The sequence below is a fragment of the Prionailurus bengalensis genome, chromosome D4 (assembly GCF_016509475.1).
Source record: "Prionailurus bengalensis isolate Pbe53 chromosome D4, Fcat_Pben_1.1_paternal_pri, whole genome shotgun sequence".
Lineage (NCBI taxonomy): Eukaryota > Metazoa > Chordata > Mammalia > Carnivora > Felidae > Prionailurus > Prionailurus bengalensis.
Window position 1 is genome coordinate 16,982,888 of NC_057359.1, and position 22,176 is coordinate 17,005,063.

Genomic DNA, 22,176 nt, shown 5'->3' on the forward strand with positions numbered 1-22,176 from the left:
CTGAGGCCTCCAGGCCCCGGAAGATGGGAGGGTTTTGAGTCCAGGACCGATTAGCTAAGTTTTAGAAGAATCACTCTCCCTGAGGTGTGGGGAACCATCCCGGAGAGCAAGAGTGGGGAGCAGGGTGTCCAGACAGGAGGCAGAGGAGAGAGACACCCAGCAAGAACACCTGCTCTCTTGACTTTCTGGCCTTACTCACTGCAGATGTGAGCCTTCCTGCCAGAGGCTGGCGGCTCTGCCGGCTTTGTCTGGGCTTGTCCTGGACCCTGTCGTCCCGAGTCGGACGCCTCAGAAGGTAGCACAGAACAAGTGTCAGTGAGCGTTGGTTCACGGCCATCAGGCTGAGGCCCGCCTTCAGATTCCAAATCTGTCGTGTACTCACGACGAATTGCCTTAACCTGTGGCCATCTGTTTCCTCGTTTGAAAATGGGAATAACAGTAGCCATCCTGCAGAGTTTTGCTATGAGCATGGAATGAGATCAGTATTTCAAGCCTAGCACGTGGGGAGCACCAGTAAATGGCAGCAGGGAATTCAGCCGATACGGAGTGTGCTCGTGTTCCAATGACCTTGAATCAACATGATGTTCCTGGAACAAGAAAGGGGTTGGGGGGCGGGTAGAGGTAGATCTCTGGTTTTCATTCCTCTCACCGGATAGCCCCAGTGGCACCTCTCCCGTGTCGGTGAGGGTGGGGAAGGAACGAGAAGGGCGTTAGCTTGCCGGGGCTGCCGTAACTGAGTGCTGCAGACTACTTAGCTGAACCGACAGAAATTTTTCTTAGAATTTTGGAGGCAAGAGGTCACACTGAGGTGTTGACAGAGTCGGCTTCTTCTGAAGCGTCTCTCCGTGACTGGTAGATGGTCACGTTCTCCCGGTGTCCCCACGTGGTCTTCCCCCGTGCTTGTCTGTTTTCCAGTCTGGTCTTCTCCCCCCACCCCACCCCCGTCTGTTCTTCTTAAAAGGACACCAGTCGGATTATAGGTTACGGCTCACTCTAATGACCTAATTTTAATTTAATTACCTGTTTAAAGAACCTGTCTCAGGGCGCCTGGGTGGCTTAGTTGGTTAAGCGTCCGACTTACAGCTCCTGAGTTCAAGTCCCGCGTCAGGCTGTGTGCTTTCAGCTCAGAGCCTGGAGCCTGCTTCAGATTCTGTGTCTCCCTGTCTCTCTCTCTGTCCCTCCCCGGCTTGTGGTCTCTCTCAAAACAAATAAATAAACATTAAAAAAAAAAAAAAGACTCTGTCTCCACGTACACTCACATCTCAGGTATTGAGGGTTAGGACTTGAACATACGAATTTTGGAGGGAGGGCGAGGGACAGAAAAAGGTGAGGAAGTATGAGGCCCAGAAGTTGTTGTCTTTGTGTTTGTCCCCAGCACACAGGAAGGAGTCCCATTGTCCTAATCAGTTGTTTCCTAGGTTGCAAGACCCCTGAGGTTGATAAGAGTTGGTGTGGGAGGGGGCGTTGCTCATCAGCTGCCCTCCTGGACTGGTCAATGAATCGATGATTCGAGGCAGCCTCCCTCACTCCAGGAAGGGACCTGCGTGTACTCAGTTTGAGACTGGGACGGGACTCCTGATCGTACCCTCTCCCCTCCCAGTGTCCTGTTGGTCGTCACCTTTGTCCTTTCTCACTGACCTCCCGCTCCTTTGGTTCTCTTGTGCCTTGTCTTGCTTCTGGCACGTGAACTCCAGCCTCCCCATTCCATCTGCATTCTTCAGAGCTAAAATGTGGCTTTGATCCCATCACCTGCTTCAACTCGATTTGACGTAGGAGAGAGTCCCTGTGGGCCAGCCCCTTTCCAGCCCCCCAGTCCTCTCTCTGCTCCTTCCCTTTCTTGGACCATTCCAGTCTGGATGTGATGCACTGTAGAACCCATCTCTAGACTCATGGTATTGCCTCTCTCTAGGCTCTAATACCACGACCATACTTCCTTTTCCATGAAGACTCTCCGATTAACCCAGCTAAGAGTGGGGTGCCTCTCCCCACTCTGAACTTACGCACTTGGCATTTCAGTCCTGCTCACCAGCATGTGTCTAGGAGGGCAGCAGAAGACAAGGCTGTTCAGAGCTGGCCGTAAGTTTTAGGACCCACGCCGCCTCTTTAGCATCTATGTGGCCTAGGAAAGTCAGAAATTCCCTAACATCTGTGCCTCAGTGTGCTCCTCTGTGAAGTGAAAATAACAGTAATCTCACAGGGTTTTAGTGAGACTTAGGTGAGATTCGGTGTGATTAACTGTGTGAAGCTGCTGTTACTCTAAGGAGGAGTAGTGGTCGCTGTATTCATAGACATTTAGCAAATAGTTTCGATTGGTCGACATATTATTTTAATTCACATCCAACTCTGCTCCAGGATGGAATCTCGCTACTGTTTTTCAAAAATCTTAGTTATTATTGGGGCGCCTGGTGGCTCAGTTGGTTAAGCATCCGACTCTTGACTTCAGCTCAGGTCATGATCTTACGGTTCGTGAGTTCGAGCTCCATGTCGGGCTCTGTGCTGACACCACGGAAGCTGCTTGGGATTCTCTCCCCCTCTGCCCCTCCACTGCTTGTGCTCTCTCTCTCTCTCTCTCTCTCTCAAAACTAAACTTAAAAAAAAATCTTACTATTGAATGTACAGAAGAAAATGGATATGTAATTCATTAGGTTTCTTGAATAGTCCATATTTAAAGTGTTATTTTTTTTTAATATCCCTGGTCCCAGGGACCCTCAGCTGTGGGGCAGTGCTGCTAATTCATCCAGGATGTACTGGGTGGGCAGTAATGAGTACCCTACCCAACGCCTGCTGTCCCCACACTCTGTCCCTTTCCACCTCCCCTCGGTCCAGATGTTAAAGGGGAGGTAGGTGTCTGGCCAGGCAAGTAGCCTCTAGCTCCCGAGCGCCGTCCCGACTGCCGAAGTGCCTGTGCTCTGCTGGTTATTCAGTATTTGCAGTCTCATCCCAGAGCTAGTTTAGTTTCACATTTCTTTTCCTGAATAAGAATTTCTGTTGGACGAAGAGGGAATTTCAGTTGCGTCTCTCTCTCCCATATCACTCAGTAGCCATCTCCTCTGGAGGGACAGCTGTCCCCTGCTACATCCTGAACCGACCTGGCCTCCTCAGTGTCACGGGGGGCCAGGCAGGATGGAAGGGTTGAGCTGGGCTCTGCGGGATACTTGCCGACAAGCGCCGCACCCCAGGGAGGCCTGGGGCCAGCTTGTCACCCCTCTTCTGTCCTCGGGCCATACAGAGACAGCACTAGTCTCGGTGATCCACAGAACAGGTAGAACACTGGGCATTTTATCACTCCTGGTTCTTCCTACCACCCCATTTCCCTTCTGTCAGGCTTGGAGGCAGGGTAGTCCTGGCACCACCCATGCCTGTTTGGTTCTTAATTCTTGCCTAGTCCTCAGTCCAGTAAAGTCTCACACAGAGACCTGGCTGGACTGGACAGACCAGTGTCTAGATGTGCTGATAGAGAACAGCATTTTCTGGGTGCTGGCTGTGTACTGATTTCTCCAGGGAAACCGGCAGGACCCCGCGCCGTCATGTCGTGTTTTCTGGGCTTCGCTAGGGCTTTGTAGCACTCTGTGTGGATGCAGGCGCCCCAGAATGGGATTCCAGAAGCTGAAATCGGAGCCAACCCTGCCACTCCCTTAACTGTGTGAGTTGTGGCCAGCTCTTCCGCAGCCCTCTGAGCCTGGTTATGAAATGGAGATTATGCCCGTGTTCCAGCCCTGCCCTCGTGGGTTGCTGTGATGGGTAAGGGAGGCGGAGCGTGCTTTGCAAGTGTCAGGTGCTGGTGTTGGTTTTGTGCTTCGTTGTGGGGGCGGGAGGGGGGGAGGGGCGAACGTGGCCACCACCTTTTCACCTGGTCATGACACTGTGATGAGCAGGAATGGCCCTGCACGAACTCTCGTGTGAGAGAGGAAGCACAGGTGCTGGTGAAGAGCAGACTCCGGAGTCTGACCGTCATGGGTCAAGTCCGGCATCTGCCACGTACCTGCTCTGTGGCCTTGGACAAGTTTCTCATCTACAGCATGCTGATGAGAGGAACACCCGCCCCCCGGCGTTGCTGGTGGGGATTAAATTGGTTGATATTTTTAAGTGTCCAGACTAGGGCCTGGCACATGATAGTACTACACGGTGTTAAATGAGAACATCCGTGGAGGATTTGTTTTTTAAAGATCTTTTTATTAATTCTTGGGGTTTCAGGTTGGCAAATCTGAAAAGCTTCAAAACTACATTATCGTCTCTTTAACAATGTCCACAGAACACATATTTTCATAAACCCACAAGATTAATGCCTCAGGAATCCTACGTTACCAAGAATATATGGAAGAGGAATGAGAACGTATATTACCAAATTTGTACTCATTGCTGTAACATTCCAGGGCCAACTGTTTCCTTGTTCTGATACCTTGTGGTTCTTCAAGGAGAGAGGAAAAGAGGAATGTGGTTGGAAACCAAAGAACAAACTGGAAAGAAAGTGCTTACTTGATTGTGTCACTGTGTTCCCATTTCTGTTCCGTGAATATGATGCCAGCAATTTAAAAGCAGACCCTCATCAAACCATTTACGTTAAGGGCCCTGCAAGCACTTTCCTTTAGGAAAGTGTGAATATCGTAGGTACAATCCAGTTTTAAGATCAAGTTTACTGCCATTGACAGTCTGAAGAATTTGGTAGACCGCCTCCTTTGCTAGGTTAGGAAAAACTGCCCCTGGTTTCTTTGGAAGAAGATATTTTATGGGAAGTAGCATTATCCGTCTGGAAGCTATCGATTAAAAAGAGAACAAACTGTCCACTGTCCTTTCTCAGGAGGCAAAAATGGTGAGCCCTTGTTTTCTTCCCCCCCGACTGAAATCGACGGTCTGTTGCTCAGTTGAAAAACAAGCCTCACCTACTGGGTGGCTTGTGGTAGGCACCACTGTTGAACAGCAGCCATTAGTTTACAAACCGAAGCAGCGCTGCGAAGTCTCAAAATGACTGCACTTACTGACATTTTCCAAATGGTGCGTTCCTACCAAACGGCAAAGGACAAGAATTACTTCAAAGACATCAAGAGTTTTAACTGCTCTTGGCTTTATTGCCCTTAAGTTTATCTTTATTTTATTGTTTTAAGTTGCCTTTTTAAAAATTGTGGTAAAAATTCGCATAACAAAACCAGCTATTTTAAAGTGGGCAATTCAGTGGCATTTAGTACATTCACAACGTTGTACAGCCACCACCTTAGTTCCAAAACATTTTCATCTTCCCAAAAGAAAAGCCTCAGCCCATTAAGCACTTACTTTCCATTGTTCTGGGCTTTATTCCTTTTTTTCTTTTTTTTTTTTAAGAAGGACCAATCACAGGGATTTTTGTGCACGTGCTTTTTTTTTAAGCTCTTTGTTCAGCACTTTTTTCAAAATATGCCTTTTTCTTTGAAGGGTGAATGGATTTATCAAATATGGAAATTTAGGCAAACTTGACTTTTGTGATTTTAGAAGGAGACTAACATCGTAGGTAGAGATGATCTTTAACTTTGATGAAATAGCCCTTATTAGGCATAAGTGGGCAAGGTTAGATCTTGGAGAGTTACCGGGTGAAAATGGCTCAGAATGGCTCTAAGACCAGAGAGCTAGCTCTTCAAGCCATTGAAGTCTTTTGAAATTTCAGGAAACTCAGAGTCCCTCCAGAAAAAATACTAAGTTTTCACATATGTTCTGTTTTCCTTACTGCCTCCCATTCAACTTCAGTCTCTCCTCCTAACACTTGTTGTCATCTCAAGGAGGGACACTCCAGTGGTGTTAAAATTGCCAGCAGAGGCCAACCTTACTATTACGGGGATGGCCGCTCTGTGTAGCTAGGGTGCTTGGTGAGGAGTGCGTCCCCTTTCCAGCCTCTCTGGGAGTGATCCAGTTGGTGGCAGGGAAAAAACTAAAAGAAATAGTTTGTTGCCCTAATTACTTGCTATATTCATCGCATATTGGTAGTTTATTGCTCACAGATCATCAGAACATTATAGAGAAAGATGAGAGAAGATCTTAGAAGGCTTTACTTTTTTTGCCCTAAATGCCTGTTTGAAATAATACTAAACTCTATGTCATCAAGTCTAATAGGCTCTACTAATTTTACAGAGCTCATGCTGTGTCTAAGTCTAGACTCGGTCAATCAGTTGTAGATGTAGCTCTCAGGAAGCACCTTTTAAAGGAAGTCAGCCATTTTTTTTTAGTATCATTGATTGTCATTTGGTACTTTTTGTATTTGAATGCATTTAAGTGTCTAAGTTGCTTAAAGCATGATGTAGCTGCTATAGTCTTCATTTATATTCAGGAGGAAATAGTTATAATAATGATAATATAGATCAGCTTTGAAACTAAATAAATTAATAGCTCTGAGTCGCATTTACCGCCCCAGTGCTACTGAGACAGGAGATAAAGACATGGAAAAATGAATGGATGAAATAATTTGCTTCACCAACATAACTTTCGTTTGTATGGAACGGTAGTGATAATCAGAGATATCAAAGCCCTTTTCAAAAATAGTTTTCCAGCCAAAATTATGAAAGTAATACATGCTCATGATAGAAGATTTGGAAAAACTTTTTATGCATATTTCATGCCTACTTGTGATCTTCTCCTATATGAAATTTTGTGCTCCACATTTTTCACTCAACATGACAATGTAAATATTTCCCAGTATCTGAAAATTGATCCTAATAGGCACTGTCCTGTAGAGGCATAAAGTCATGCTGGTAAGTGCTATGTACTGATAGAAAAAAAGGTGCTTAATTAGAGCAGCTGGCTTTAATTCAGAGATTTGCAGGCCATTCGGCTGGTACAAGCCAGAGCACTTATTGCCTGTATAATCCACTAACCCCTGAGAGCTGCCTGTGGTCTGGACTGGCTGAGTTCCTGCTTCCTTTATTCCACCTCTTCAACCTTATTAATGGTTGAATTATATATCAACTATTCTTATATATAAAATGTTCATTCTCTCTGAACATGAAGAGATAGGGTAATGGTTTTTGTCAAAATAAGCAGGTAGCAGATGTTGATCTGAAAGTGTTTAAGGATTGAAGCCTAATCATTTAGATGAGAGCCAAGCCTCTGGCTGGTTTTCATGGTTTTAAGTTCTAGACATGTATCCTTTTATGAAAAAATACATACCACCTTTTAGAACATTTACAAGGATGAAGTTTTATTAATATTCTATTTTGATACAAAAATGCCTTGCTTTCATTGTGGAAGAATATAAAAGATGTGTGCATAGGGAGGAATTCTTATATGTTATATATGGAATTCTTGGAAGTTCCTCCCAGGAAAAATTCAGTTTTCTACACGTTTTAGTTTGTCAGTAGAGTATTGTTATATGGTCTGTGTGCAGACTTAAGTATATAAAAGCCACATTGTCTACAAGGCACATTAAGATTGGAAATTCATACAATTGTTATCATAATCATTGGATTCTAATTCATGAAAAATCACACGAAGTCACACTCTATTTTTTTCTTTCAGCCAGATGAATTGTACTTCGAGGAGGGTGATATTATCTACATTACTGACATGGTAAGTCTAGCTAATATTTTGTAATACCACATATCAACTAAAGATGCATAAGACTATTTGTGTAGCTGTAACATTGTACATCATTTAAAGCTGTGTCTGTACAGGGGCGCCTGGGTGGCGCAGTCGGTTGAGCGTCCGACTTCAGCCAGGTCACGATCTCGCGGTCCGTGAGTTCGAGCCCCGCGTCGGGCTCTGGGCTGATGGCTCGGAGCCTGGAGCCTGCTTCCGATTCTGTGTCTCCCTCTCTCTCTGCCCCTCCCCCATTCATGCTCTGTCTCTCTCTGTCCCAAAAATAAATAAACGTTGAAAAAAAAATTTTTTTAAAGCTGTGTCTGTACAGAAATATATACGCCTGAGTTTGTTCATTTTAGTATAATCTGTAATAATAGCATAAAATTGGAAGTAGCCTTTATGTCCACCACTTGGAAAATGGTTGAAAAAACTTTGGTATATCCACAGACAGGGTATTATGCAGCTATAAAAATAATGAGGACTATCTCTAAATGCTATTGTGGAGTACTTTAAGTGGAAAAAGACAAAGTAAAAAGATATGGATAGTATGCCTTATTTATCTAAGAGAGGTTATATGTATAACTATTTTCTTCAACTTAAAACAAAAAAATCAAAGGAGAAATCATAAAGTAAAAATTTAAAAATAGTTTCTTCTATGGCAGGGAAGGAAAAAAAGGGTGGAGGGAACATAGATGGAACCTATAGACTTTTAAGAAATCTCCTTGTTTTGGAGATCTGACTTTGGAGCGATGTACACTTTTGCATAGTCATAAAATTAAATTAAATGGTGAAAAGCAATCCCTGAAATTTAAAAGCAGAGTGAATCAAATGAAGTTAATGATACGCAGGTGAATGGCATACCCACACAGAAAGAAGCTGTCCCAAGTCACGTTAAACCTCAGCGGTTCGACTGAACATCCCCGGCCAGATCCCCGGGAAGGACAAAAAGGACCGGCAAGAAAAAACAGTTGTAAACTGTTTTCAGTCCTGATCTTGTTGCAGAAGCGGTGGCATTGCTGTTCTGAGATCACTGCACGTACATTGTGGTTTAGAGCAAATGAGTCGTTAGGTCTGTGACACTGAAAATTGGGATTTTTCAGCCTGCAACAAAAGATACACACATGAAAGATCAACGAGGTTAAGTAAAAATCCCGTAGCTCTGCATTTGTATTGCAAGCATGTTGTATTTTATCTAAAATAAAATAAAAAATATGTCCCGCTCTGTCCTTTGAAAAGGCCCAGAAAAAAAAAAAAAAAGACCAACCCAATAATAATGTGTTATTTGCATTCAAAGGAAAAGGAACAAGGCTCTTTTGCGAAATAGCTATTACCAGGTTGGGGGCAGCAGAGGTACAAGATAATCCCAGAACTCTGCGTTATTAGGAAGCCAGGAAGCCTCCAAAGACAGAACTTTCTAGTTCCTAGAAAGACAGGAACTAAGTTGAAGAGGGTGTCCCTAGTCAAAGGTGGGACAATTTGAGCAGTCAACCAGGGCAACAGTCCCCAAGAATTGAAACGCATTTGTGATGTTTAAATTCACAAGCTCCTAATGATACTTCAAAAATCTCATCATCATAATTCTTCACCCCGAGGGGATGCTAGGGAACCAACTTTGTCTTCTGACAACTTCAGTTAAGGAAAATAATTAGCATTGATCTGCCTTTTCTCTGTGAACTTTGTCTCTGTGTAACCTGAAAGTTGATGAGGGAAAATTTTTCTTTAAAGAGAGATTCTAATTGTTTATTTTTTTAAATCTTATTTTATTTTTTAACATCTATTCATTTTTGAGAGACAGAGAGAGAGAGCATGAGCATGGGAAGGGCAGAGAGAGAGGGAGACACAGAATCTGAAACAGTCTCCAGGCTCTGAGCTGTCAGCACAGAGCCTGATGCGGGCCTCGAGCCCAGGAACCATGAGATTGTGACCTGAGCTGAAGTCAGGCACGTAACTGACTGAGCCACCCAGGCACCCTGATAGCCTAACTGTTCAAATGAAAAAGGCATGATAGAATGTCACGGTTTTGCAACCCCTAGGAAATAATGAATCCAGCTAATGTATACCAGCAGCTAACTAACATTACAAAAAGAGAGACCACCAGATATTATTTGTCTCCTGGTGGAAGACATCAATAGTACCTATGAGATAGTCTTGCCCAAAAAACTGAATCTAAATCTAATTAAGCCTTTAGAACTAATGACCGATTTCTAGGCAATATGGGGAACAGAAGAACACATTTTTGATAACACAGGGATGCGATAGGTAAAATCTAGACTGTTTGAAACTCAGCAGAACAAATAAACTGGTTTCTGACTTCTTCAACAAGTGTATTATGAAGAAGTGAAAAAAAAAATGGAGGGAGGGGCACCTGGGTGGCTCAGTTGGTTAAGCGTCCGACTGGCTCAGGTCATGATCTCTTGGTCCATGAGTTCAAGCCCCACATCTGGGTCTGTGCTGACAGCTCAGAGCCTGGAGCCTGCTTCAGATCCTGCTCCCTCTTTCTCTGCTCCTCCTCTGCTCATGCTCTCTGTCTTTCAAAAATAAATAAACGTTAAAAAAATTTTTTAAAAAATTTGTTTTAACACTTGGAGGAGACTAAAAGAAAAGAGGCAAATCAATCAGTCGTACTGTATGGCCCTTATTTGGATTCCCAATTGTGAAAAACTGGATTCCAAACTGGAAAATTTGGACCTTGATCTAGATATTTGATGGTAGTAAGAAATTATTGAAATAAATTTTAAGCTGTCGTAATGTCTTTGGAAAAAAAATCCTTATCTTTGAGGAATATGTACTGAAATATGTACAGATATAATGTCTACAGTTTGCTTCAAAATAATCTGAAGGAGAGGGAAGTTGTGGTGGAAATATATGGAATGATATTTGCCACGAGGAAATAATTTATGCAGTTGGGAGATGAGTGTATGTAAGCGTATTATACTGTTCTTTTTACTTTTTATAGGTGTGCGTTTTTCCAAAATAAAGTTTCCCAAAAAAGAAAGGTGAAATAAAGTGATCTTTAGAAAAAAAAAAAATCATGAAGCTTGGAGAAACTAGACTCTGGACAAAAAAATTCTATGGCTAGTTTAAACTAAATGTAATTGTGTTCTTCTCTTCCATATACTCTCTGATTTGTGTGATTGTTGAGGCTCTGCGATGAAGTGTATTGTGTTTGTTGCAGGCTTATGTGTGTATATTTGTACTTTAATGATAAGGGGAATGGACATCCATAAGTAGGGGTGAGGAAGCTTGGTCAGTGTGATCAGGACTGATGGACATTTTGTAGAGCAGGCGCACTCTGTGAGCCAAACAGTTTTAAAAGTGATTGACTGTAAACTGGATTTGGTGCCACTTAATTGAACTCTTCTTTCACTAGAGTGATACCAATTGGTGGAAAGGCACCTCCAAAGGCAAGACTGGACTAATCCCAAGCAACTATGGTAAGCAGGGCTGTGGTGGTTTTGCTTTGGGTATGCTCTTTGCACGTTCAGTTCTCTAGAGGGTTCCTGGGGCTTTCTGCTTGCTGCTGTGGCTGCAAAATCGGTGGAGTCATTGCCAACGTAGGATGTTTTCTACTCCGTGAACCTCTTGTCAATTAAATGGTAATGCACACTGGAGGTACTTGAACGTGATTCTTTGGCTTAAGAAAATGCATTGTAGCACTCTTGATAGAACCCAAGGTTTCCAAAGAAAGAAATGCTTGTGGCTCTCCCTTATTCAACTCTTAGAAAATTTTCTTCTTTCTTTCTTTTTGCTTATTTATTTATTTAGATTTCTTTATTTCTTTAATTTATTTATTTATTGCTGTTAAACTACATCTCACAGATTTGTTTCTTAGCCTAGCCTTTTCTTTTGGGATGAAGTGACCCTGCCTTGTTAATTCACGTGTGGGGCAGTTATGTTCATTATCAGGTATCAAGGCAGTTGGAGGGGCTTGAGTAGTGAGATGTGGCCCCTGCCACGAAGCTAATGACGTTTTGGGGTGATGGGGGGGTTTGTGGGGTCCGGAACCGATGGCCAAGAAAGAATTCTTGAAGACGTCTTTGGTGCAAAAATGGTGATTTTATTAAAGCATGGGGACAGGTCCCATGGGCAGGAAGAGCTGTGCTAGGGTTGTGACGGGTAACTCCTTATATACCAGGTTGGGACGGGGTCAGGGATAGAGTAAGTCTCTAAGGAATTCTGGAAGCAACGTTTCTAGGACCTTGAGGGACTAGCTGTTGCCAGGGAAACACCGTTTATCACTGTTTAATAAAACCTCAGACATGAGTCCCTTCAGGTGCCTATTGGGGGCCATAAACTTGGAGCATGATTGCCAGCATATATCCTCGGGCAGTTGAGATAAAGGACTTACAGGATCCTCGAGGTTGGGACAATGTTCAGCTGAGGTTCTCTTTTGCTCCTACCAAAGTGTCATCATCAAGGCAGCTGAGCTCCTAGAGGGAGGTCACTCTCGGTCTCAAGGACTTGTCAGTAAGGGAATTCAATTTACCTTAGTTTCCCATGTCACCATGGCAAGCACTTAAACCCCTTTCCTTTGTTCTTGGGTAGCTGGGAGTGTCCAAGGAACATCACACAATCTCAGCTGGGGTGGGGGTGGGGGTTGCTAGCTTGTGCTTTGCCCCTTAGCCTGCCTCATGCCCCGTCATCAAAGCCACTTCTAGTTGGGAGAGGGACAAACAGACAAAAGTACTTATGTAGAAAACAGCAAAGTAAAGTAAAAAGAGCACAGGATTGGCAAACAGGATTTTAATCCTTTTTCTTCCACTTCTTAATAACAAGGGGCTTTGGTGAAGGCACTTAACTGCTGTCCCCGGGACTGTATAATGAGAGGTTTGATTTAAATCACTTCCCAAGATTCCTTTGACTTCAGCATTCGATGAGTCCCTAGACCAGTGGGGCTGGCATCAGGCACCAGTTCTAAGCACTGGCAGAAGACTGAAAATTTCAAGGAAGGCACTGCAACGCCAGGGGAGCCAGGAGGGGACGAGGGGAAGGGGAGGGGAAGGGGAGGGGAAGTGAGAGCTAAGGTTTGGGGCCCAACACAGGGACCCCACTTGCCCTGGTCTAAAGGGGATACCTGAGTGGCTCAGTTAGTTAAGCGTCTGACTTCGGCTCAGGTCATGATCTTGCGGTTCATGAGTTCAAGCCCTGTGTCAGGCTCAGTGCTGACAGCTTGGAGCCTGGAGCCTGGAGCCTGCTTTGGATTCTGTGTCTCCCCCTCTCTCTGCCCCTCCCATGCTCATGCTCTGTCTCTCTCTGTTTCTCAATAATAAATAAACGTTAAAAAAAAATTTATTTTTTTAAATTTTTTTTTCAACGTTTTATTTATTTTTGGGACAGAGAGAGACAGAGCATGAACGGGGGAGGGGCAGAGAGAGAGGGAGACACAGAATCAGAAACAGGCTCCAGGCTCTGAGCCATCAGCCCAGGGCCTGACGCCGGGCTCGAACTCACGGAACGCGAGATCGTGACCTGGCTGAAGTCGGACGCTTAACCGACTGCGCCACCCAGGCGCCCCAAAAAAATTTAAAGGCGATACCGTTCTGGGTTAAAAAAGACTTGTGGGGCGTCTGAGTGGCTCAGTCGGTAAAGCGTCCGACTTCACCTCAGGTCATGATCTTGTGGTGTGTGGGTTCGAGCCCCGCGTCGGGCTGTGTGCTGACAGCTCGGAGCCTGGAGCCTGCTTCGGATTCTGTGTCTCCCTCCCTCTCTGCGCATCCCCGACTCATGCTCTGTCTCTCAAAAATGAATGTTAAAAAAAAAAAAAAAGAAGCAGTTCTACATTCTTCTAACCTTTGAAATCCCCAGTCTCCCTCCACCATGCACTCCACTTCAGCCAGGCATAGACACTGAGCATGTAGTTCTTCTGTTGCTTTGGATCCCCAGTGGCCAAGGGAGTGTCCAGGTACATACAGCTCTTTAGGGCGGGAGGGGGTGGGTCTGAAGTCTGTTTTGAACCACAGTCTTCAGGTGATCATACTCCTGCTTCCAGGACAACTGAGAACACACCTTCCTTAGAGGCAGGTAGGTGTGCCGATTGCCCTCTGTAAATAAAGGAGGCAAACTGTTTCCCCCTCCCGCGTGCCCCTCACATGCGCACACACGAGGGAAACAATTATTTTCAGCCGTCGTCAAGTAGGGTGTTTTTACAGAATGTAAAATTGAACATCAGATGTTTTCTTTTGCCTGTTTGTGACTGCGTTTATTGCATCCTTGAGTATACTGGTGTGCAGGCCACGGATCTGTTTGTTTTTGCTTCCAGTTAATTGCCGTGTTTGTTTTTGTTTATACTTCCTCTCAATTGCTGTGGTGTTGCCTTACTGCTTAGCTTTGCTTTCATTTCACAGATAATTCAGCTTCTTTTAAAGCGGGAAACATCGGTTTGCTTTTCTGCTACTTTTTCAATCCACATTGGAAGGGATGCTGTGTGGTGAGGGCCGTGGCTGGGGACTGCCAGGTGGCTTCCGTGAGTCATTTGGGCAGTGTGCTCACTGTTGGGTTTGCACTTTCTCTTTTCAATCTAGTGGCCGAGCAGGCAGAATCCATTGACAATCCATTGCACGAAGCTGCGAAAAGAGGTAGGTGTGATTGTTTTTCATTGGGATATGCAGTGCTGTGTACAGTAAAACACACAGGTCTTAATTATATGGTTTGATGACTTTTTTTTTAATGTTGATTTATTTCTGAGAGAGAGAGAGAGAGAGAGAGAGAGAGAGCAAGCTCAAGTGGGGAACGGGCAGAGAGAGGGGGACAGAGGATCTGAAACAGGCTCTACACTGAGAGCAGAGAGCCCAACGTGAGGCTTGAATTCACAGCCTATGAGATGATGATCTGAGCCGAAGTTGGAGGGTTAACCTAACCGACTGAGCCACCAGGGTGCCCCAGTTTGACAAACGTGCACACCCATGTAACCAACACCCGGATCAAGAGCTAGAACATTGCTGTCATCCGAGAAAGTTCCAGTTAACCCCTGCCTCCCCCAGAGGCAGTCTCTGTTCCACTATCACCCTAAAAAGAGAAGTGATTTTAATTTTTTTTTTTTTTTTTTTTTTTTAGTTTTCTTAAGTAATCTCTACATCCCAATGTGGGGCTCCAACTCACAACCCCGAGATCAAGAGTCACGTGCTCTACCAACTGAGCCAGCCCGGTGCCCTTGCGATTTTAATTTTTAATTTTTAATTAAAAATGTCAGCCACCAAACACTTCTGAGTACTTTACGTACCCTGCGCTCAGTGGTATGGTGAAAGGCATGGTCTGTGACTCCCAGAGCTCAGAGTCCGGCAGGAGAGAGATGTGTGTAACAGATCATTATAAGATGGTGCCAGAAGCACAGCAGTGGGAGTTATGTTTAAGTTAAACAGGCTGTAGAGGCCAGCATGAGTCACTGGAGGGCAGTGGGGTGGAGGCTTCCTGGGGATAAAGCATTTAGGAGGGTATTGGTATAGGGCAAGTGTGTGGGGTAAGGATGGAGTTGGGGAGGGACAGAGCAACAGGGGTGGGCCTCGTTTGGGGGGCTCTATCTTGTTGTTTTCTTCTTTAAATTTTTTTAATGTTTATATTTGAGAAGGAGAGAGAGAGTACATGAGCTGGGGAGGTGCAGAGAGAGAGAGAGAAAGAGAGAGAGCAAGAAGATGAAGGGGGAGGGGCAGAGAGCGAGGGAGACACAGAATCTGAAGCAGAGTCTAGGCTCTGAGCTGTCAGCACAGAGCCTGATGTGGGGCTTCAGCTTATAAACTGTGAGATCATGACCTGAGCCGAAATCGAGTTGGATGCTTAACTGACTGAGCCACCCAGGAGCCCCTAAATAACTGGAATTTAAGTAAAAACTTGAAGGGAAAAAGAAAGAAAGAAAGAAAGAAAGAAAGAAAGAAAGAAAGAAAGAAAGAAAGAAAGAGAAAGAGAAAGAAAGGGAATTATTTGTAAGTTAGATATTTAGGACATTAGCCAAAGGATTTTAAATTAATAGTTATATTTTAACATATGAGAGCAGCAACTTTGAGTAGGTTATTTAGTGTTTGTTTTCTTATTTTCTCATAAGAACTGATTTTAAGATGCATTTCATATGAATATGAGTATTATCTACTTGTTCTTAGGTTTGACTGGTTTTTTTCCCCCAAGTTCCAGGATTTCACGAAGCAGAAAAATTACATGTAGGTAGCTTTTACAGAGTAAGACTACCATAAGTAGACTCACGTAGGCAACTCCTCCCCTTAACCTACCATTGAAAATTGTTGTTGTACAATCTATCAAGCTTATTCGTTACTTCATCAGTTTCACACACACTGTTTAGTGTATGTGTACCAACCCATGTACACCATCAATTGAATGTTTGTGTCCCCTGAAAATTCACATGTCGAAACTCAACCCCAATGTGGCGGTATTTGGAGGTAGGGACTTCGGCAGGTGGTTAGGTTATGAGGGCTCTGCCCTCATGAAGGGAACTGGTAGAGACCCCAGGAGAGCTCTCTCACTCTGCTCTTTCTGTTGAAGGGGTGGAAAGACAGCGTCTATGAACCAGGAAGTAGGCTCTTACCAGACACTGAATCTGCTGGCGCCTTGATTCTGGACTTCCCAGAACTGTGACAAATAATTCGTGTCCCTTAAGCCATTCCTACTCTACCTCCCCTCACCCCCCCCCCCCTGCAAATTGTTAAGGCTTTTCATTAATAAGTTGGGAGTGAAAATGTGCCATAATGAATGCATTACTGAGGAGGTCTTAATTTCAGATTTGCTGACTAAATCCATTCTAGGTGGAAATGTATGGAGGATGAAATGGATTTCAAAGCAAAACAAAACCCTCTTTCTTGTGCTTTTATAAACGTAAAACTTTTTCAGGCAACTTGAGCTGGTTAAGAGAGTGTTTGGACAACCGAGTCGGTGTGAATGGCTTAGACAAAGCTGGAAGCACTGCCCTGTACTGGGCCTGCCACGGGGGCCACAAAGGTACTATGTTCTGTTCATTACCGGCGATGTCCATGCTGCTGAAAATGTGCTTCAGGTGGGGGAGCGGGGTTTACAGAAATGAAACAAAAATTATGCTTTTCACATCCTGTAGAAGATCGGCCAAAACCTTGCCCCGGGAGGTCTGGAAAACAGTAGGTAGGATGCTCACTGCATGGACCTCTCTCACTTGAAAGAGTGGGAACTTCCTTTCCTCTCTTGAGCTTGGAGAGGTTACAGGAAAACCATAGTAATGTCAACACAAACCCCACTATCTAATCTGACAGAAGAAAGGGGCAGAAGTGACTACTCTGCCTGCTGCTCTAGCTTAGCTTTTCCCAAGACATGTTTTCATGGTTTACATGAATGTTTAATGCATGCTGTTACATTCAGGGGAAGGACAGCATTTGTGTCAGTTAGTGGTTGAGTGGGCAGCCTTCTCAGTTGCAACCAGTAATACAACAAATGGAATTTCTAGATCTGTTTCAGCCTGACCCCAAATCTGCCACATCCACTCTCTTTCCCCCTCTCCCTACAACACACACACAAAATAAATATGACAGCAATGAGAAAGAGCACCCAACAAACTAAACAGCACAGCCAGAGGACAGTTCGTGGCTCTTCCCCAAAAGAAGCCGATCTCATTTTAGCTAACAAACGCAGATTCGTTAAATGACTGTAAAGTGTCATAGTGAATGTAGAGATATTTCTATAATAGTTGCCATGTGAAAAATGCAAAAGCCAAATTATTGGAACACAGTTTTTCCTTAGATAATTCTACTTTTTAGGCTCTTAAGTCTTGTATTTGCATAAATTTTAACAAATTTGTTGCAAGGATTTTTTTGAAGATTCTTCTAAAGACTCAATCCTCTTTTTAAAATGATTATGCCTAGTCTTGTCAGCCTTTTCCTTTGCACTCTTGAAAAATACCTTTTCTATTTCAGATATAGTGGAGATGCTGTTTACTCAACCAAACATTGAGCTGAACCAACAGGTAAGTTCGCTTATGCGGAAGTTGGTGGTCACTTAACACACCTGCCTTGTTCTCGTGGTGTGGCTTATGGGCATGGAAAGTCCTATCTTTGTGCCTTGAGCGGACCTTTTCCCATTTATTATCTTTCATACAGTTTTTAATCCAAGTAGTAGAAGTGCATCATTAAAAATGTACCGTTGTACCGAAGTCCAAATTGTATAAAGCCCAAAACACCTACCATGTTCCTTCTCATATGTCACTCTCAACAGTTAGCTCTTTTTTTTTATTTTATTTTTTTTTTAACGTTTATTTATTTTTGGGACAGAGAGAGACAGAGCATGAATGGGGGAGGGGCAGAGAGAGAGGGAGACACAGAATTGGAAACAGCCTCCAGGCTCTGAGCCATCAGCCCAGAGCCTGACGCGGGGCTCGAACTCACGGACCGCAAGATTGTGACCTCGCTGAAGCCGGACGCTTAACCGACTGCGCCACACAGGCGCCCCTCAACAGTTAGCTCTTAACTCTTGCCTTCATGTTACTAAGGAAGATGCTTATGGGGCTGTCCCCTAAGTCATCATCTTCATAAATGTTTCAGTGTCCCATCTGAAGGTTGAGGCTTATCAGCTGCCCCAACTCTGATATGCCAGTGCCCACCCTTTGCTCCTCTGGTCTGCCCCACGTATCATATCATAGTTTTTGGTTATATTACTCTATGATGCTTACAAGTATTATGGCTATTTAAATATTTAAATACTGCTCGCTGCTTGTATAACTTTTGTTTCTGTACTTCTTGACTTTTATTTTGCTGAGAATATTTTTTTTTTTTGGCAGTTTATTTATCTTGAGACAGAGAGAAAGCATGAGTGAGGGAGGGGCAGAGAGAGAAAGGAGAGAGTGAGACTCCCAAGTAGGCTCTACACTGTCTGTGCAGAGCCCAGTGCAGGGATCAAACTCAGGTAGCATGAAATCATGACCTAAGTCGGACACTTAACCAATTAAGCCACCCAGGAGCCCCTCGCTGGTTTTTGGTTTTTGTATCTCATTAAGATTCCCACACTGTTTAACGTTCTCTTGATATAATTTCTTTTTTCTCCCTGGAATGGTGCTTCCCGAAGCCCTCATCCTCGATCTCTGCTCTGAGCTTCTCTTTACTGTTGCCTTTCTCCCGGGGTGTGTCTTCACTTTTCTGGATTCCGTGTTTTCCTCCTTTTGTTGAAGAACATCCTTGAAGATTCCTAAGAAAGGGGACCTAGGGATTGATTATTTGGCTGACAGAATTCTAGGTTGAAAATGATTTTCGTCAGAATTTTGCAGGCAAGGCTCTATGGTATTTCGGTTTTTAGGATTGCTCTTGAGAAGTTTGATGCCATTTTGATTCCCATTCTTTTGTGTGTGATCTGCTTTTTTGTTGCTTAGAATCATTACCCTGTCCTTGATGTTCTAAAATTTAATGTGCTTCAGCGTGTTTCTTCCCAGTAAAGGTGGTGGACTCTCTCAGCCTGAAAGGGTCTACTGTTTCTTTTCTAGTTTTTATTGACCATTGTCTTTATTCTTTGGTTCTGGAATGCCCACCAGTAGTTAGGTTGGACCTCTTGTTGAGTCTCCAGTTATTTTAGTTTTTCTCAGAGATTTTTTACCTTTTTTTAAAGTTTATGTGTTTATTTTGAGAGAGAGAGAGAAAGAGAGAGAAACTGAGAAAGAGTATGCAGGGGAGGGGCAGAGAGAGAGGGAGAGATTGAGAATCCCAAGAAGGCTCTGTGCTGTCAGCGTGGAGCCCTACTCGGGGCTCGAACTCACCAACCATGAGATCATGACTGGAGCAGAAATCAAGACTTAACCAACTGAGCCACCCAGGCACTCCAAGATTTTCTTAGCTTTATGTTTTATTTTGGTTACCTTTTTAATTCCTCAATGTCCTAGGTTTTCTATTGCTATGTGACAAATAACCCACAAGCTTAGCTGCTTAAAACAACACGCATTTACCTTATACGTTCTGTAAGCCAGAATTCTGGGCATGGCAGAGCTGGGCTCTCTGCTCAGGGTCTCACGGGCCAGAGTCACGGTATTGGCCAGAAGCAGGTTCTCATCTGGAGCTCAGATCTCATTCCAGGTTCGTTCAGGTTGCCGGCGGGATTGAGTTTCTTGCACCTGCAGTGCTCTGGACCTCAGCTTTCAGAGATCACCCCTCTCCGTTGACATTTCACAACATGGCTGTTTGCTTTCTTCCTTAAGGTCACTAGGAGATTGTGTTTCTGAAGCTATACCTTTGGGAAAGGGCCCGTCTGATTTGGTCATGCCCACCCAGTATAATCTCTCTTTTGATGAACTCAATGTCAACTGATTAGAAACTGCATTATGGGAGTGATATCCTATTATATTCATTAGTCTCATACATACTTGAGGGGGAGGAATTTTACAGGGGGTGGATCCCCAGGGGGCGGGGATCTTGGGCAGCATCTTAGAATTTTGTCTACTTATAAGCTCTTTTACTCTCATGATTGCTTTCTTTTTTAAATGTTTCTTCTTTTTACTTATTTTTGGCGGGTGGGGGGACAGAGGATCTGAAGCAGGCTCTGTACTGACAGCAGAGAGCCTGACGCGGGGCTCACATTCATGAATGGCCAAGTCATAACTTGAGCCAAAGTCAGACGCTTAACTGACTGAGCCACCCAGGTGCCCTGCTGATTATTGCTTTTAAATAGCTTCTTTTCTTGTTGCATGATGCTGCATATCATGTTGTATCTTGACTATATTAATTACAGCTTTTTAAAACCTTTCCTGCCATTCACTGTACTGTGTCTTTTCCCTCTGAGATCCATTCATTTTGTTTTAATCTTCTCTCAAATATGAGAGGCTTTCCTCAAATACCTAGTATCTTCGTGTCTCCAGTCATGTTTAAGGGTGACTGGAAGTTCTGCATGCACATGGGGCTTACTGGCTGTGGGCTTCTCTGTAGGGTGAGGTGGAAAGGTCCTGGCTGTTGTGCTGGGTTATCCCCAGATGTCAGCATGAGTATGCTCTCCCCCTCCACATGCGGGGCTATTCACCTCCACCAGAGGGTTGTCCTCCAGCTCCCTGCCTGCAGGTGCTAGGCTGTATACACTGGGGCAGCAGGGTAGGTAAAGGCAGCTGGGAGAGGAGTCTTACTGCTTAATTTGTAGGTGTCTCAGCTCACCCACCACTTTTAGTTCCTGGCCTTATTGCCACCTTCCCTTGTACCCGAGTCCCCTGAGCTTGGAAACTACCTGGTTCATTTTTCAACAGGGTCATCCTGCCATCCGCGCTGGGTCACCTGGCAGCAAGGAGAGAGGAAGGTGATCTAATTACTTTTTTTTTTTTTAATGTTTATTTATTTTGAGAGAGAGTGCGCGTGCGCGAGCTGGGGAAGAGCCGAGAGAGATGGAAGAGAGAGAATCCCAAGCAGGCTCCCCACTCTCAGCACCGAGCCCGACATGGGGCTCGATCGCACGAACCAGGAGATCATGACCTGAGCCAAAATCAAGAGTCAGTTGCTTAACCGACTGACTCACCCAGGCGCCCTGATTATTTCTATAAACACTTTCACCCAGTACTCTTGTGTCCAGTCCCGTGCCTCACGCTAGTTCCAGTGTCTCCGGGCATCGCCAGGGCCTGATTTCTTGCGAGGTTTGCAGGGGCAGGTCTGCTTGCTCCCTCCTGGTGTTTCCCTCTGCTCTGCCACGTCCGTTTCTCCTCTTTCATCCATCCCCTCCCCCAAATGACTTTTCTCTCATCCCTTGAGTCTCCTTTCTCTCTTGGGAACTTTATATGACTTTATAACTTGTTCTCACTTTGAGTTTGCTTGGAGTAAACCTGAATTCGTGCATGTTTTCAACCCACCGTCTCTTTTTAAAATGCTGCTTTCTCTTTTTAAATCACCATAGAACAAGTTGGGAGACACAGCTTTGCACGCCGCTGCCTGGAAAGGTTATGCAGATATTGTCCACTTGCTTCTGGAAAAAGGTAAAGCATGTGCCCCATCTGTCTGGCCTTTGCTCACCCTGGAAAAACAGGCTGTGTTCAATTACATTATTTGAAATAGTAGGAAGAATCATAGGCTCCATATTTTGAAACTGGGATTTTAACCTCTACTCTGTCTGTATCACAGAGTTTTTACAATAAGACGAAGTTACAGTAGTGATTCGTGTTAAATTTTTCGTTTTACGTTAAGAGCTTGGTAAGCTTTAAAATTACATATATTACTTTTCGTAGGAGTTTATTGTATATTTCTGCGGGATTAAAGGGTCCTTGGAGAAAGGCGTGTGTATGTGCACCCGTGCAGAGAAGATGCTGTCTCAGAAAGCTGTAGGGGAAAGGTGCTGAGGCCTCTGTTCACAAGGAAAGTCCTGACAGATAAAGAATGCTGTGGCTGTAATGTCCTGCTTTGATCTGAGCAGGTGCTACAAGTACAGGGAAGATGAAGATACCTCGATTCCCTATTTTTATACAAGAGGGGACAGTGACATTATGAACTGACCATCCATCCATCCATTCATCCATCCATCCGTCACATAAATATTAATCCTTACAGAGGGCCAGGCATATCTCCCCGTCCTGCGTCCTGGTCCAGAAGCTATAATGTAAGATGCTTGAATCCCAAGGTGTCTTATGGATGCACGTTCGTTAGGGATCCTCACAGCAATGTTGTGGGATATAGAGAGGACATGTTACTGATTTAAAGGACATTGGTGATGTACATCTCAGGTACA

The 22,176-nt window shown here is 44.3% G+C and overlaps 1 protein-coding gene across 2 annotated transcripts in view; it reads left to right on the plus strand.

Moving 5' to 3' along the window:
• The window catches only part of OSTF1 (osteoclast stimulating factor 1), a 58,228-nt gene that overhangs the window by 27,630 nt on the left and 8,422 nt on the right, over nt 1-22,176 (plus strand). Inside the window, exons 3-8 of one of the 2 annotated variants that reach the window (XM_043567132.1) lie at nt 7,477-7,527; nt 10,910-10,973; nt 14,061-14,114; nt 16,372-16,479; nt 17,421-17,470; nt 21,352-21,430. In XM_043567132.1, the coding sequence (XP_043423067.1) occupies nt 7,477-7,527; nt 10,910-10,973; nt 14,061-14,114; nt 16,372-16,479; nt 17,421-17,470; nt 21,352-21,430 (406 nt within the window). The remainder of the gene's footprint in view (nt 1-7,476; nt 7,528-10,909; nt 10,974-14,060; nt 14,115-16,371; nt 16,480-17,420; nt 17,471-21,351; nt 21,431-22,176) is intronic. The other variant, XM_043567133.1, reaches the window with a different exon arrangement.